This window comes from Ostrinia furnacalis, unplaced genomic scaffold, assembly GCF_004193835.3.
Source record: "Ostrinia furnacalis isolate ACB-3 unplaced genomic scaffold, ASM419383v2 OfSCF1459, whole genome shotgun sequence".
NCBI lineage: Eukaryota > Metazoa > Arthropoda > Insecta > Lepidoptera > Crambidae > Ostrinia > Ostrinia furnacalis.
Window position 1 is genome coordinate 19889 of NW_021131698.1, and position 15717 is coordinate 35605.

At 36.0% G+C, this 15717-nt stretch overlaps 1 protein-coding gene across 1 annotated transcript; it reads left to right on the forward strand.

Moving 5' to 3' along the window:
* Positions 1–12380: 12380 nt before the first annotated feature.
* CPG9 (cuticular protein glycine-rich 9) lies at positions 12381–14212 on the forward strand. The gene is made up of 2 exons (XM_028304594.1): positions 12381–12473; positions 13292–14212. The coding sequence occupies exons 1-2, from the start codon at positions 12462–12464 to the stop codon at positions 13847–13849; spliced, it is 570 nt and encodes a 189-aa protein (XP_028160395.1). The 5' UTR covers positions 12381–12461; the 3' UTR covers positions 13850–14212.
* The last annotated feature ends 1505 nt before the right edge of the window (positions 14213–15717 follow it).

Consider the following 15717-nt stretch of genomic DNA (forward strand, 5'->3'; position numbering starts at 1 on the left):
TGAATTATGTACCTACCTACGGTACCTAATTCAATTAAGCATTAGTTGCTTCGTAACACAATTAATGATGTTCTACCTAACAAAACGCATTAATCAAACCAATCAATATTGCAATCGAATACAAAGTCTCACGAAAACTGCTTCGTGTTTATCCTTGGCATTGATGGACGACTATTCCCACCACTCATTCCCACCACTCGTTCCCAATTCTGCAACTCCTGTTTTTTTGCCAGGATCTATGCAGTGGTTCTGAACCGGCGGTGGTCCGCGGACCACTTGTGGTCACTAGAGGCATTCCAAGTGGTCCACGAAGACATCGTAATAAACAAGTGATGTGATGTGATGAGTCGAATCAACACAACTCAAACGGCGCACTGTGAACGAGAAATCGACCTCCCCTTTCATAGGATTTTGAAAAAAATATGTGGTCCCTGACAAGACAGAAATTTGGTAAAATGGTCCCTCGTGACATAAAGGTTAAGAACCACTGATCTATAGCTTGACTACGAATAAAAACTCAACCAACTCAAGTTTGTTCTACTGTGCGAGTGGGCTCGACAATACAATAGTCGAGCGGCGCGGCGGCGGGATTCGAAACCGCGTTCCCCGGATCAAGAGTCTGCCAGTCCGACCACACCCCTATTCTTCTTGTTTCATAGAGTCCTAATACCTTCACGTCCTTTTGGACATTCTTCAACCAGGTGGTTTGGGTCTACCTTAGTTACTGTAAACATTATCACTTTGTTTTAAGTGCAAAGTGGGTATTATATTCACATAGCTGGGCACCGTTAATCAAATAGTTAACTTCGTTAATCGTTAAACCGTTAATAAAAAAATTAACTTCGTTAAACGTTAAAACGTTACATTTAGCAAGATTTAACGCAAGTTAACGTTAATCGTTAATCCGTTAACACATTATAATAAAACGAAAAAAATTATTGTATGCAAGGTTCAAATAATTTCGAAAGCTTGCATCGCGCATGGAATTTATTCCTCTTTTTAGCCAGACAGTTTTGACAGTTCCAACTCCTTGTCAGACAGTTTTTTAGGATAGCTGCCAAAGCCACCATGACCCAAACTTCATAATCCACCAACATTCTAACCTATATTGGGAGCATACGCTGACAAACTTTCAGCTTTTATAAAATGACGTTGGTCTGGCGTTCAGGTCTTAGTCTATAGTATCTCAACTCAATCTCAGAGCCTTGGTTCAATTATAATACAATTTAGCACCAATGTGCTCTAAAAGACAAATCCAACAAACCCAAATTCGATGCGATTCCGCCGTTTCATTTAGGAGTTCCTATGGCCGCCTCCTGACTCCATCATTAGACCAGCTCAATGGTACCACAACGTTGCATTTTCATCGTACTTACATAAGTATACCAAATTGCAACTCAATCGGTTGAGGAGAACTGGTCTTAAATTCAGCTACAAGATTTGTCCCACACATACACCACACACGTACACAAGTGAAGTCAATATACAGGGTGGAATTTTGTAATGCCACCTGGAGGGAAAGTACTCTTAATATTGTAGATAGAAAAAAATTCTTAAAGAAAACATTCCTTTATTTTTGAAAACAAATAGAACTGCATTCAAATATTTCCAAAAAATATTTGCCACACCCGGGAATCGAACCAACTAAAATCTGTTAAAAATTACACCCTGTATTTTTATTGCATCGATCGTTAGATTCAAGTATAAGCATGAAATCTCTCTAAAAAACTTGATAAATCAAATGAAAGGAAATCCATAAAAAATCTTAAATTATTTAAATTATGTACAGAAATTGTAATGGTATGGTAGTGAATTTTCGAAAAATTTTCGAAAATCTATGAATGCAGTTCTCTTTCTTGTCAAAAATAAAGGAATGTTTTCTTTTAGTAAAATTTTCTATCTGCAGTATTAAGAGTACTTTCCCTCCAGATGGCATTACAAAATTCCACCCTGTATAAGCATTTTTATACCGTTTCTTTCTAGTTACAAAAACTGTTGTTTTGGGTTCTGGAAGTTCTGGAAGCCCGAACGTACTTGTCAGAACGCGTTTTTCTAGTATTTTTCAGCGTGCCTGCTGTTTTTTTTTGGTAAATAGAAGGTACTGGATTAACGATTAACGGACTTAGGATAATTTAACGGAAGTTAACGAGTCCGTTAACATTTTTTAAAGTTAACTTAAAAGTTAATCCGTTAATAGAAATGTTAACTTCGTTAATTAACGATTAACGGATTAACGAGTTAATGCCCAGCTATGTATATTCAACACTTAATACACTCGTTACTAACTTCTTCGTTTACTGAGAGAAAAAAAAATGTATTCATAAGTGGTCGGCATGTAGCACCTCTACTACGTAACGTTGTAAAAAGCGAAACCCAGGTTTTTTATTACCATATCTCGTCACATACAGTTAATCGAATAATCCCGAGCCGTTATATTCGCGGTCTTACGTCCTCTCGGCTGAATCATAACGAGAAAGTGCGAAAAAATATGTTTAGTGTTGTTTTTAATTGAACTCATAGCGTTGATGAAGGTCAGCTGGCGGATGTGCGTTCTACAAAGTTTATGAAGGATTGACGAAAATCGACCCCTATTAGAATTCTTATGGTCTAAACTAACTACAAGTTTCGTTGACGGATATTAGAAATACTTTCGGGGTTTACAGTCCTAAACTTGACTCGTAACGATTTATATTGGATTTTCAATTAAATCTTCTTAAACACGTTGAACTGTTGATCCGTCAGTTGAAAATGAACTCAGACAAACGTAAGGTCGTGGGTTTAGGTAAGGCCCATCCAAGGATTTTTGGAGGTGAAAATCATGTAAGTAAGACTGTATGACTGAAATGACTTTTTTTAACCACAGCGAACGAAACATCTGAACGAACAGAGTTAGAAGTAGCGACGATATACCGCTACGCTCGCCCTTCTAAAATGCATTTTCACATGTTAAACTTTTAACAAACGAATAACAAAATCCATAATGCGTCATGGAGGTGTTTATGGGTTTTGAAAGAGATAACAATGGTGTTCCAAAACAAAGAGCTTGCGCACGAGACAATCTTATCGGTGTGCGCGCGCAGAATCAAATGCACTCGAAAAATAAGGCTATGAACACATTCTGAGGTAAAATTTATCAGCGTATTTAAATCAAATTGATATTAAATTCTCAATTAGGAAAAATACCTAAGAACTTTTCGACTCCTTACAGTAGAATAATTTTGGGAACCCTTATTTTGGGAACCATAAGTAGAAACAAAAAAATTTTTATAACTAAATATGAAGCAGATTACAAAAATATGAATGAATGTGTATTAATATTGTTTAGATATAGCAAGCTCACTCATTATTGTCAGCAGCAGTCATTTTTAAATACCTAATTAGTTAGGTCTTATTTGGATTTTTATTCAAAGAAAAATTGCAATAACCCAAATGTAACATTAACGTCAAATAATGAAATAGTGGCGATTAATGTGAATTTATTGTGCAAATATTTGAACAAGGAGTGTGTAAGGACAATTAATTAATTTAATTAATGTTTAAAGTAATTACTATCCTACGCGTTTACTTAATAAATGTTTGTTCAAGCGGCTGGTTTCCACCAAAACATTTCTCCGCTCTGCTTCGCTCCGCTTTGGTGGAAACCGGGCCTAACTTCGCTACTACCTACTTTACTTTTTTCTTTCACTTCCAATTAATGTCAGTTTTTCGATCAGTTAATTAATCAGAAAAAAAATTGATGAAGTTCGATTTATGCGTTCAATTTTCACCTTAGGCAATTCGATGTTTTCAAGTTATTTGAAACTAGCGGATAAAAATAATATGTTTGTGCTTCGAAGTGTGTGTGGGCCTTTATGTGAAATAAGTGCGAATTCATCAGTGAGTACACGGCCTAAGTGCGTAACGCTTGCGTAAACTTGAGACAATTACCTAAATAGCCGCCGAATCGCTGCGATTACGCTGCGTTCTTTTCTGAAACGCTTTAAAATAAATTATAAAATTACGAAAATGAGAGCGACTAATCTGGGCTCAAATTACTTAAGTGCTCGCTATATTTTTAGCGCCTATATAACGTAACTAATATTGCATATAACTACGATATTCTTCCTGAATAAGTAAAATATGGGTATTCAAATGTTTAAGGTGTAATACTTTTGTTGCTTGCGTGTGCTCTACAATTTATTGCCTACTTACGAGTAAGTTAAGACCTGCATTAGACCTTTAGAAAGTCAAGATTGAAATGCTAAGAGTTCAAGTAAAGATCTTTTTTAAACATTCATAGCAATGCTAGACATTTTCTTGGGACTTTGGGAAACTACGAGGCTGATTTCTTGTAAAATGATACTACAATAAACATTGTCATCAGTTTAGAAAATTGGTAAGATTAGTGTAGAAGCCTTACTACTAAGTGATCACGAGGTGGAAAATGGATTAAAGAGCATAACTCTTCTTGTCATGTGGGCAATGCAAATATGTATCGTAGTTATGTAACTACGATAGAAGTAGATATAGTCCAGTCATTTAAGCTTAAATTAGGTAAGAATCTCGGAATTAGAGATACCCAGCTGTAAGTCTGTAAATACTTGTATATTGACACCCTAAAAGTTGTCTCAAAACCTACATATGGTAGGATGTAAGCAACTATTAAATTTTAAGGTCAAAGGTCACAAAAATCGGTATTTTGCGCTTTTGGAAATACCNCCCACAGGAAATGAGATATTGCTAAAAAAAGCGCAAAAAACCGATTTTTGTTACCGTTGACCTTGAAATTTAATAGTTGCTTACACCCTACCATATGTAGGTTTTGAGACAACTTTTAGGGTGTCAATATACACGTATTTACAGACTTACAGCTGGGTATCTCGAATTCCGAGGTGAACTTACTATAATGACTGGACTAATAAGTGATTATAATATAGTATGAACTATAAGAGCGATGTGGAAATCATTGGGGGAGGCTTATGTACAGCAGTAGACGTCCTGTGGCTGAAATGATGATGATGTTGAGGAACTTTAAACTGTCAATTGAATTATTCAGACAAAGTAAGTCAAGATTATTTAGAAAATGTATTAAGAACTTACAAGCCTAACATAATCGTATTTCGTATACTCCTTAAACTAGTATTTTCAGTTAGACAGCAATAAGATGCAAAATAAAACCAAGTCAAACTAAACTCACACTTATTACCAAGAACTTACATAAGTTATAGTAACACCCAGCTCTTATTATTCCACGCTGATCCCAGTGAATGCAGGCTTATTGTAATCTGATGCATAGCTGATTTTTATGCACGCCTCTGAGTTGCTATTGTAGGTGAATATCAACAGGATCTAGAGAAAGTGTGTTTCAATAGTTGTACAATTTGGTAGACTAGATATTGGTTCGCAATCTGAACTGCTAACTAAGTAGGAATTCTCGTGCTATCTTTAAAATAATCTCAGACATTTTCTGGGCAAACTCACTCTACCATAGCTGCGTCTGCACCTCTAGAGTATAAAATATTATGAACAAACCCATGGCAAAAAAAAAATTTTTTTTCTTTAATGAATACCTACAAATACTAATTTTGAGCAGTGCTAGCCATTTCGAATGTATTCCAAGAACTAGCTTTCTAGCGGTAATTTTCTACTATACTTTTTTTTCGCGCTCATGAAAACTATTCAAGATAACCTAAAAATATTGATTGAGGAGAAAAAATTTAGTAAAGCCATTATTAGAGCGGCAGTTTCATTATGTTAAACATCTGGATTACTAATGTTTGGCCAAAAAACGTTTCCCAAATTATCACATCGCAAACAACGTTTCGCAAATTTTCATTTGGCAAATTCTCATTTGGCAAAACAACTTATTGCAAACTTTTAATTAGCAAATGTCGTTTTTGGCAAATTNGAGCCACCACCCTACTAACCGCCCTCTGCAAACAAGAGGCGATTGAGTGGTGGAAGTCTACATCGGGACAAAACCACTCAAAAGCACTCATTCAGGGATATAGCAATAAAGTAACTAAAGAACTACTAAAGTTCAAAAGATACAAAGCCTGTGCAGTGACTAGAATACTGACCGGCCACTGCAAACTAACTAACTAACTAACTAACTTAAACAAACATAAATCGAACATGAACATGACCGAGGAAACTCTGTGCAGATTCTGCCATACAGAAGAAGAAACGGCCATGCATGTTCTTTGCTCATGCTTCCCGCTTATGAGCAAAAGAAGTATCCATCTCGGGCGACACATCATGCACCCGGATGAGATAGCAGATATCACGCTCCAAAGAATCTGGAAATTTATAGACTCAACGGGACTAAGCAGTGAACTTTAAAGACAAGGGCTGCCACAATAGATCAAACCTGGTCGAGTTGGCGCAAATAAAGGCCCAAAAACCAATAATAATAATAATAAGAGAACCAAAGTGACCGGCATAGCCCGTAAAATTGCATAAATGAAGTAGCAGTGGGCGGGGCACATAGCTCGTACAGATAATGGCTGTTGGGACTGAAAAGTTGTCGAGTGGAAAACACGGACCAGTGAGCAGGCCCCCACTAGGTAGACCGACGATCTGGTGAAGGTCGAGCGAAGAACCTGGAAGAATTATTTTAATAAGATAGCAATTTAGCAGTGTATTTTTTTTAATGAAACCTCAAAAAATTGGTTTTATTGTCTTCTGTCCAATGACTGGTACGGTCCAATGATTGGTAGTTCACACTATTATTATGCTCTATTGATTTCATTATTATTTTAAGTTACACAAACAATTTATAGCACAGTAAAAGTATCTATTTTCATTTAATATCAATTCGGTGTACGTGTTTTCTCAATTCGATGCCCCATATTCCGCGGAATTGAGATCCACGGAATTGAGGAAAAATCACATTTCATCAAATTACTCGAAAATATTATAAATTACAACGATTTCTACCAAACGTAATGGCAGATATCAGTTAAATACTTAATTAATTCAGCAGTAATCTCGGATTACTAATGTTTGGCCAAAAAACGTTTCCCAAATTATCACATCGCAAACAACGTTTCGCAAATTTTCATTTGGCAAATTCTCATTTGGCAAAACAACTTATTGCAAACTTTTAATTAGCAAATGTCGTTTTTGGCAAATTATTGTTTAGACAATTATTGTTTGGCAAAGTATGGTTTGCCAAATGTTTCATTTGGCAAAAATGTTCCACGATAAACTATTTACAAAATAATTTGATTGGTGCATAGAATGGAATATAAATTAGCTTGTGGTTATTATTTTGTTTAGAGGGTAGTTAATATAAAATTTGTTCTAAATTAATTTTCTTATTTCATTATTTTTATCGAAATTTCCAAAATAGAGGTGATTCTAGCGCTCGGCGGCCGCTGCCGCGGCACGCTTCGCTCGCCTTCGCGCATTAAGGGTCACTGTTCTAACCTAACCTAACCTACTATTTTCTGCAATACCTACTTTTTGCAACCATACTATTTTTTGCAATCTCTTTGTTATACATAAAATTCTTGTGAAAACCATGATTATGTGCCTTATGCTTTGATTTGTGGGTAACGGTGGGTAAGTATGAGAAGTGTCAATTTGACCAAACAAATTATTTGGGATATAATATTTGGCAAAATAAAACATTTGCTATTTAAACATTTGCCAAGTAAAATTTTGCCAAATGATAGTTTGACCAAATGAATTAGTTGCGAAAAGTACAGTTGCTAAAAGTTCATTTGCGAAATAAAACTTTGGCGATAAGTTGTTTGCGAAGTGAAATTTGGCGAAAAGTAATTTGGCCAAACGGAAGGATACCTAAACATCTATCTAATATTGAAATCATGCCCGTTATAATACTCGTTATTTAATCAAATCATGAGCCATCATTTTCTACCTCTAGTAAAAGTCACAATTTTCATCACTTGATCACGAATCAAAGATGATGCATGATCGAGGAAACGAAAATACGAAATAACTTATTTCTCAATTGCTTTGAACGATTGGCAATAATAGCAATTTCACTATCACGACATGGAAAATAACTTTATTTCACAGAAAATATGGAATCGTAATAGGTACCTAATAGTAAATCTGGGTAACTTTGGCCATCAGTATGATATTATATTAATAGGCTGGGTTGCACCATCTTACTTTAACTTTGGCAAACGTCAAAAATCTTTCAAACTCCATACAAAAAATATCGGTTATCGTTATAGTTATCGTCAAAGTTAGGTGGTGCAACTCAGCCTTAATTACGAAGTACGGTAAAAGTAAGTTAAGGTACTTATTTTTTTTCTTTTCATTATATTTGAAAGCTAATGTTTTATAAATTAAGTCTAAATTGGAATTAAATGATAAATAAACTTATTGAGTAAATCGTTGATTAATTAAGTAACTAATGAAAAGTTTGTGTAGTTTGCTTTACTAATTACAGTCTTCGGGCTTAATTAATAACTTGAAGACCACTTATTTATTTAAGGAAGTATATTAGGTACAGTTTGGTACAGTCAGTATATTGGTGTTGTAAAATCGCATCTGTTACGATTGCATAAAGTACACAGTTTCAGTGTTGACTATGATATACAGTGTAAATTCTCATACAAGTAAATAAAAATAATTGACTAAACATGTGTAAAATAGGGGCTTTGCTATTTAGTAGAGCATAAATAAATCTATTCGTTCGTTCGTTCGTTTCAGCCGAAGACGTAGCGTGGGCAGGCCTCCCACTAGGTGGACCGACGATCTGGTGAAGGTCGCGGGAAGTACCTGGATGCAAGCGGCGCAGGACCGGTCTTTGTGGAAATAAATCTATTATTAATACTTAATTATGATCATTTTAGTTGAACCATTTTGTAATTGTTACCTTTTTTTACGTTGCTCGTTTGCCTTTTGTCCTGTCCCATAAAAAAGCCTTATTCATTTATTATAATAACAAGTTTCCACACAGAGTTTAAAGTGATGAGACGTGCCCTGAAAATGACTTCAGTACAAGATTATGAACCTATTTTAGTGTTTGGGCTAGACTTATTCTAGCTCTTGGTAACTAACTGGTTTATCTTCAGTCATGCGTGTATCATTTGAGTTGTATTTCCCGAAAGACAAGACATTTTGCAACTGTTTTGCTTGTTAGAATTCAGTATTAGGTTATTAGCTAAAATTAAATTTTTCTAACACACTTTACGTTTTATTTAGCATTAGATACATTGCAATAATCCCAATAAAAAGATTTATATTAATTCGATTTACCGAATAACGGTTTCTTTACGAGATTGAATCAGAAATGAGGAGATCCGTAAACGAACTAAAGTCGCTGACATAGCCCGACGGATTAGCAAGCTGAAGTGTCATTGGGCAGGGCACATAGTACGCAGAACTGACGGCCGATGGGGCAGCAAGATTCTGGAGTGGAGGCCGCGTACCGGAAAACACAGCGTGGGACGTCCACCCACAAGGTGGACCGACGACATCATAAAGGTAGCAGGAAAGCGCTGGACGCAAGCCGCTACCAACCGGGTAACATGGAAAGCATTGGGGGAGGCCTATGTTCAGCAGCGGACGTCCTGTGGCTGAGATGATGATGATGATGACCGAATAACGGGACGATGAGTGTCACTGTACAGTCAGCGTCAAATAGTTCGTGACACCCAAAGTAGCCAAAAAGTTCGCAGCACGTCTTTGTTACAATTTTGAAATAAGATTGTGTTGTCAACTTTTTGGCCACTTTGGGTGTCACGATCTATTTGACTCTGACTCTACAGTCAACAGCTTCTCACATTACCTATTTTTGTTAAAAACCCACTGCAAAAGATGCCACAGTATTTAGCCTAAAGTGCCCTCTTTTGTACATGTTTACAATTCCAAAACATGAAAACAACAAGGCACTTGCCTTCAAGAATCGCGATGTCCTTTCCTCAAAATCTACTTTCGCTTCCCTTTCGGTTTATTGATCTTCGTTAATGGCATGTGACGGGCTTTAATTACGTAGAGCAGTCACGATAATCACCATAAATTTTAATTCCAGTAAAATAAAAATAATTTCGTTATCAAATAAAGAGCTTTGTTACAAAACGAAATGCCTCTCAAAAATCGTGAAGTAGGTAACTTACGAGAAAGAGGCTAAAGGAGAGAGTTCACAAAAGAGTTCATAAATAAAGAGTCTTTAATATAAAGTCTTAATAACACTCAATAATAGAGTCGCCATTCTTGAGATAATCTCGTTTGATTATGAGCTTAAACTTAAACTGATGAGCTCGAGTTGAGCTTAAGCTTAAACCTTTATAATTGCTCTGCCTCTTCCCTGTATCGGTAGGTACCCTTCTACAGAGATCAATTGGACTAAATAATAATAATACATTTATTTATTTCGGACCAGAATAATCCAATGTTGTGTTAGTAACAGTCACAGTTAACACGTTACTTATAAACTAGTTAGGGTTAGTAAATGAAATTTTCACCAGGTTTATCTCTACAGCTGAAAATCAGCGTCAACACTGACTGTCACGGCAAGTAATTCAGAGATTTTATATCTTTATTGCTTGTATTATATTTTAAATTAATGTAGCGCGCCAAATATAACGCTTTATCTTATCATCTCATAACGTATTATCGAAAACAGAAATAACATTTCTGCAATTATAACATAACCGCAACCGACAGGCATTGCGGTTGCCAAAAGCTTCCTTTTTACGAAAGAAATTAAGTGCTTTTACTTCACGACAACAGCATTCACGGATGCAAAATTCAATTTAATCAACGATCTGATAAATTCAATCAGCGATCTGATAAGTGTACTAATTACTGTGCGCTTACGCCGAGATGATTGTATGATAGAGCGGTTTAAATAATTCGATTTCGAAAGCTCTGACACGTAAGGGACAATATGAAGTGAGTTTGCTAATGCCAGAGTAGGTCACAAAGTACGGGACAATTGATCTAATAATTAAAATTTCGCAAATTGAAACAATATTGTTGATTTTTTTGAATTCTTTATTAGTTTTAGTACCAGTAGTAACTAGCTTTTCAGGACATTTGAACATTTCTAAAATGTAGCTTTCTCTACCACCATTTTGTTCCAAACCTCTACATCAGAACAGTAGGTTAGTTACTTCACATTTAAATAATATTAGATTTTAGATATTATTATATAACTTATATTACTTTTACGTAAATTCCCTGAATAAGGCTGGTTACTAATACATCTGCCAACTAAAGTTTGCCTTACCATACTTACTGGTATGAATTAAACCGTCTTTTATTTCTGTCAACCACTTACTTGGTAACCTATTCATTTTGTCATTACGGAAGATCGGCATATGCCGATCTAGAGTGTTTAATTCATATGAACACTTAAGTTGTAAGTAATTAGAACGATTTTGTAACAAACATAATTAAGTTTGAATTTCAAGGTACTTAACTTCGTTCCATTTTAATGGCACACCGATCATCTGATAGAATTTTCTTTATGTTTCTGGTGTCCGACTTTATTAGGTGCCTGGCATGGCTCAATCACAATAACTACAACATTATGCGCCTAGGATGGCTCAATCACAATCAGATCACAATAACTACAACTTTATAACTGGATGCGCGTACGCAACCTATAGTTATCCGAGTTTGTGTACCGATGCTCTGTTTCGCAAAGTTTTGTCGTCCTTGCTCTTAATTTTTATTTTCAGTTTTAATGCGTGAGAGGATTATGATAGTTTGAGGTTAATGACGATTCGAACTTCTTGTTCTTTTGCTCTTAAAAATATGTATTTATTAATGAAAATCTACCTTTCGAATGAAGGGTACTAGTAGGTATACAGTAGGTATACCACAGTTTTAATAGGGCTAATACCCAATTAAAATACTAATCCTTCAGAAATATTTGATGGGTATAAATTATTGTTATTAGCTGAAATTCAGGAATAATTTCTCAGACGTTGTATGTATTTTATCTATTCTATAAGTAATAGAGTTTCTACTTCAAGTTTAAGTTATAATCTAACCTATTTAAATTTAATGCTTGACAAAGAGAACTATTACTTTGGGAAAAGGTAGAGATATAACCTTTTCAATGAATATTGAAATCAGGATACTCTCAGGGAAATTAACGGTAGAAATATTATAAAAAGAAATCACTTTAAAATAGTTACGTGAGTACCTAATAAAGTAGCATGGCAGGTACATAACACATTGTAAAATGCCTTCCTCTGTCACCACGTTCGATTGTTATCAAGAGTCAAGACTAGAAAGCCTACATGTAAATCCAGAATTACCGAACAATTACGTTACTTACGTTGTAATTACAAAAGAAATTGTCTCCGATAGCAAAAATGCTCCCAACAAATTTCTAGCTATTGTCTGAGACGTCGATAGATTGTCAATGCGTGTGTATTGCAGCGCACACACTCGTGCGCAGGTGAAACCGCGTATATAAGCGATGCAAATTACCGAGTACGGCATAACCGACTACCCTACCGTCCCGGCCGCATACAAACCACTCCAAAATGAAGTACCACGTGGGTATTGTGTTGTGTTCTAAGTACGGACAGTGACGTGATGTGTTCCCAAAGTGCTAACTGTGATATTCCAAAAAAAAAGTTCAAAATTTAAAATTTTCCAAAAAAAAAATAACAATTATAAAAAAAAATTCTAATACTACAGTTTCAAACCTCTGTTACGAAAATAAAGCAGTGCATTTCTAATTTAATATTTATCGATTTTAAATCGAATTAATAGCTGTCCATCAATGTTCATTAATTAACTGTATCTAAAAACAAAATAACAATTAACAAAACAATTGAAAGTGAAAACAAATTAAATAAACGAATTGTCTACGCAGATGAAACGATCCGAATCCAATCGGCAGTCATAAAGACCGTGATTAAATTCATTTATGTGCACATTCAGTGAGCAGCGATCGCTTTGTGTCTTCCTGCTCTCAATATTATAGGAAGACTTTCTTGTTGCATAACCCTAAACGCGGTGTTCCTTATACTTGGCGAAATAAACCGGTCTCGAGAGAACGGCTACCGAGCCATAATCCCTTATCTAATTGGCTGTTATTACATACAAGTATTACAGAATTGTTTGATTGTCGACACTCGAAACACAGTCGAACAGTTAGGAATCAATTCCGTATTTATTGACCTATGAGTTCATAATAATATCATTAGATAGATAGCTATTACGTTTGCACATTACAAAAACGAATGGAACAGCGCATGAATACATTATTTCGTTCAATTATTAACATCATATTAGACTTTGCACATCAGAACTGTCTGCTCAGTTTAATTGATTGGATCGATGAATAAACAAAAGTTGTTTTTTGCAGATTTTCTTGGGATTCCTAGCCGTTGCGGCAGCGTACCCCGGCATTGTCCACGAGCATCACGAGGCTCCCCAGCTGGAAGAGAAGTATGACCACGCGCTCATCGGCGAGTCAGGCCACCACCACCACATCCAACATGAGCACGCCAAGTCCCACCAGTCCATCAAGTTCGAGCACTTCCACCCAGTCCCTGTGTACGTGAAGAAGGAACATCAGCATCTGCTTGAACACCCGCTGGAGAAAGGCAAGTCTGAACAGAACCTGAAGCTGATCCACCCTGAGACTGAGCATAGTCATGGTGGCGGTCTCGTGCTCGAAGACCACAGGCTCGACACTGAGCATCTCGCCCACGCCCACGGCCTTGAGCACCACGGAGGCTTCGAGCATGGAGGTTTCGAGCAAGGTGGCCTCGAGCATTACGGAGGAGGATTCGAGGGCTACGAAGGCGGAGAAGGGCTCAAAGGATACGCTGAGTTCCAGCCCTCTCACGGCTACGTGGCCGAGCAAGGCCATGGCCTCTCTGGCTACAGCGAGGAGTCCTACAAACACGGCGGTTACTAAGCACTCCTGGGCCCGATCCTGACGTGGACAACCACTAGGGGAATGGGCTAACTCTTGCCTGTTGATATTAGTTTAACCGTACATTTATTTTGCGCAGGAAATTTTAAAGATGCAGTTTTCTGGAAGCTTACAGATGAGAGTTGGTTATGAATGTAAAGTTTCTTGCGCAACTTAAATGTCTGTAACTAGACCTAAGTGCCTGATTGTCAAGACTCATAAGCTTAAGTTCGGGAAGTGCTCTATTTTAATGTACCTGATGTAGACTTAGAAATTGTTTTCTCAACGAATTATGTTGAAACGTAACGCGTTGCGTTGCGATTTTATTACGAAATTGTAAAGCGGTGTGTGGCGTAGTAAGTGTGTTTAGTCTCGCGCCAGATTTGCCTGTATGTGAAATCTCGTTGGATGAGTCCCTGAAATTGTGATATTAATAAATGTTTGTTTTTAACTTAATCCTTTTTTCACTTAACCCTCTCACAAGTATGGCGAAATTATTCAGTCATTTACACCTCGAGTCGTTTGTTTATCAAATACATGAAATGATTTCACGCTGTCATTAAATATGTAGAGTAAACTAATTACTAGGACACTAACCTTACACACATGTCACTGTCAAATTAAATGGTTCCAGTTCTATGAATTCCAAACCGGCATTAATTATTATTAGATAACATGCAACCGGTTTTTAAAGCAAAATGATTGACAGCGGGCAATATCGTTTGACAGCGACACTATTCTATCAGGAGCAAAGAAATTAAGAACACGCTGTATCGATTATTTCAGCATTCTCTTGTCTTTCTTCGTTAAATCTTACTTCTTGGTATTGCTTAAGCTGTTAGGCTGTAGACAATTGATCTGGTTAAATAATAATTACAGGGTGAAGAAATTACATGACAATCAAAGAGGTAGAGTCAATAATTGAACACCGCTTGAATACACATAATGATGTATTACAGCAGATTACAGCGCTGTTATGCAGCCAGATGACTTGCTAAGCACGTAACGAAAGCCTAGAAGTCCGATCGTGCAATTTTTTACATTGCTTTCCTTCAGACTGTATGATTACATTACACTTTTTATGCTCTGCTAATGTAGTAATTAAATTGGTTAATATTGAATATGGCGTGTTATGTAAGTTATGAGCTTAAATAAAAGACATTGCGGCAATCAGTGTTGCAATATGAATCTGGTGTTACCATTAGAAATTACTATTGTTACACATTTTGGATACGCCCAATTTCTATAATGTTAGAGCGTTAGCAGGCAGAGTATCAAATAGAATAAAGTCAAATAAGCCGATGTACCTAATACAGCCATCATTCTGGCAACTGGGGATAACATATTGTAGCTTAAAATTTTTCAACGACTTCCTGGCTTGAAATAACCATAATTATGTCTGCCACTGAGCAGTATTTTAAACTTCAATATTACATTTGAGGATACCTAGTACCTAGTAAAGGTATTATATTATAATAGTTCTGTAATTATAGTACCAACATAGTACCGATATACATTGAAGCTATTTTCTTTGGTACGAGAGATTAGATAAATACAAATTCAAAAACAAATTAACTATTACCTTAACATTATCTAATTCATAGTTTATTTTCTTATGCCCTAATTGGTGAAAAGCACTTACAAACCGACACTACATCAGATATTACATTTTATTGCAATATCGCACCTATCACTTGCGTAATATAACAGTGTTTACCTCGATGTGCCGTCATCCATACATGAAAAGGCTTGTAGGTTTAAATATCTAGTAATTTAAAAAAATGTAGTTCTTCTAATAAATAATAGTAAACGTTTTATTTTTTTTAAAAACCTGTTGTTTACGAATCATTACATTTCACAATTTATTTGAT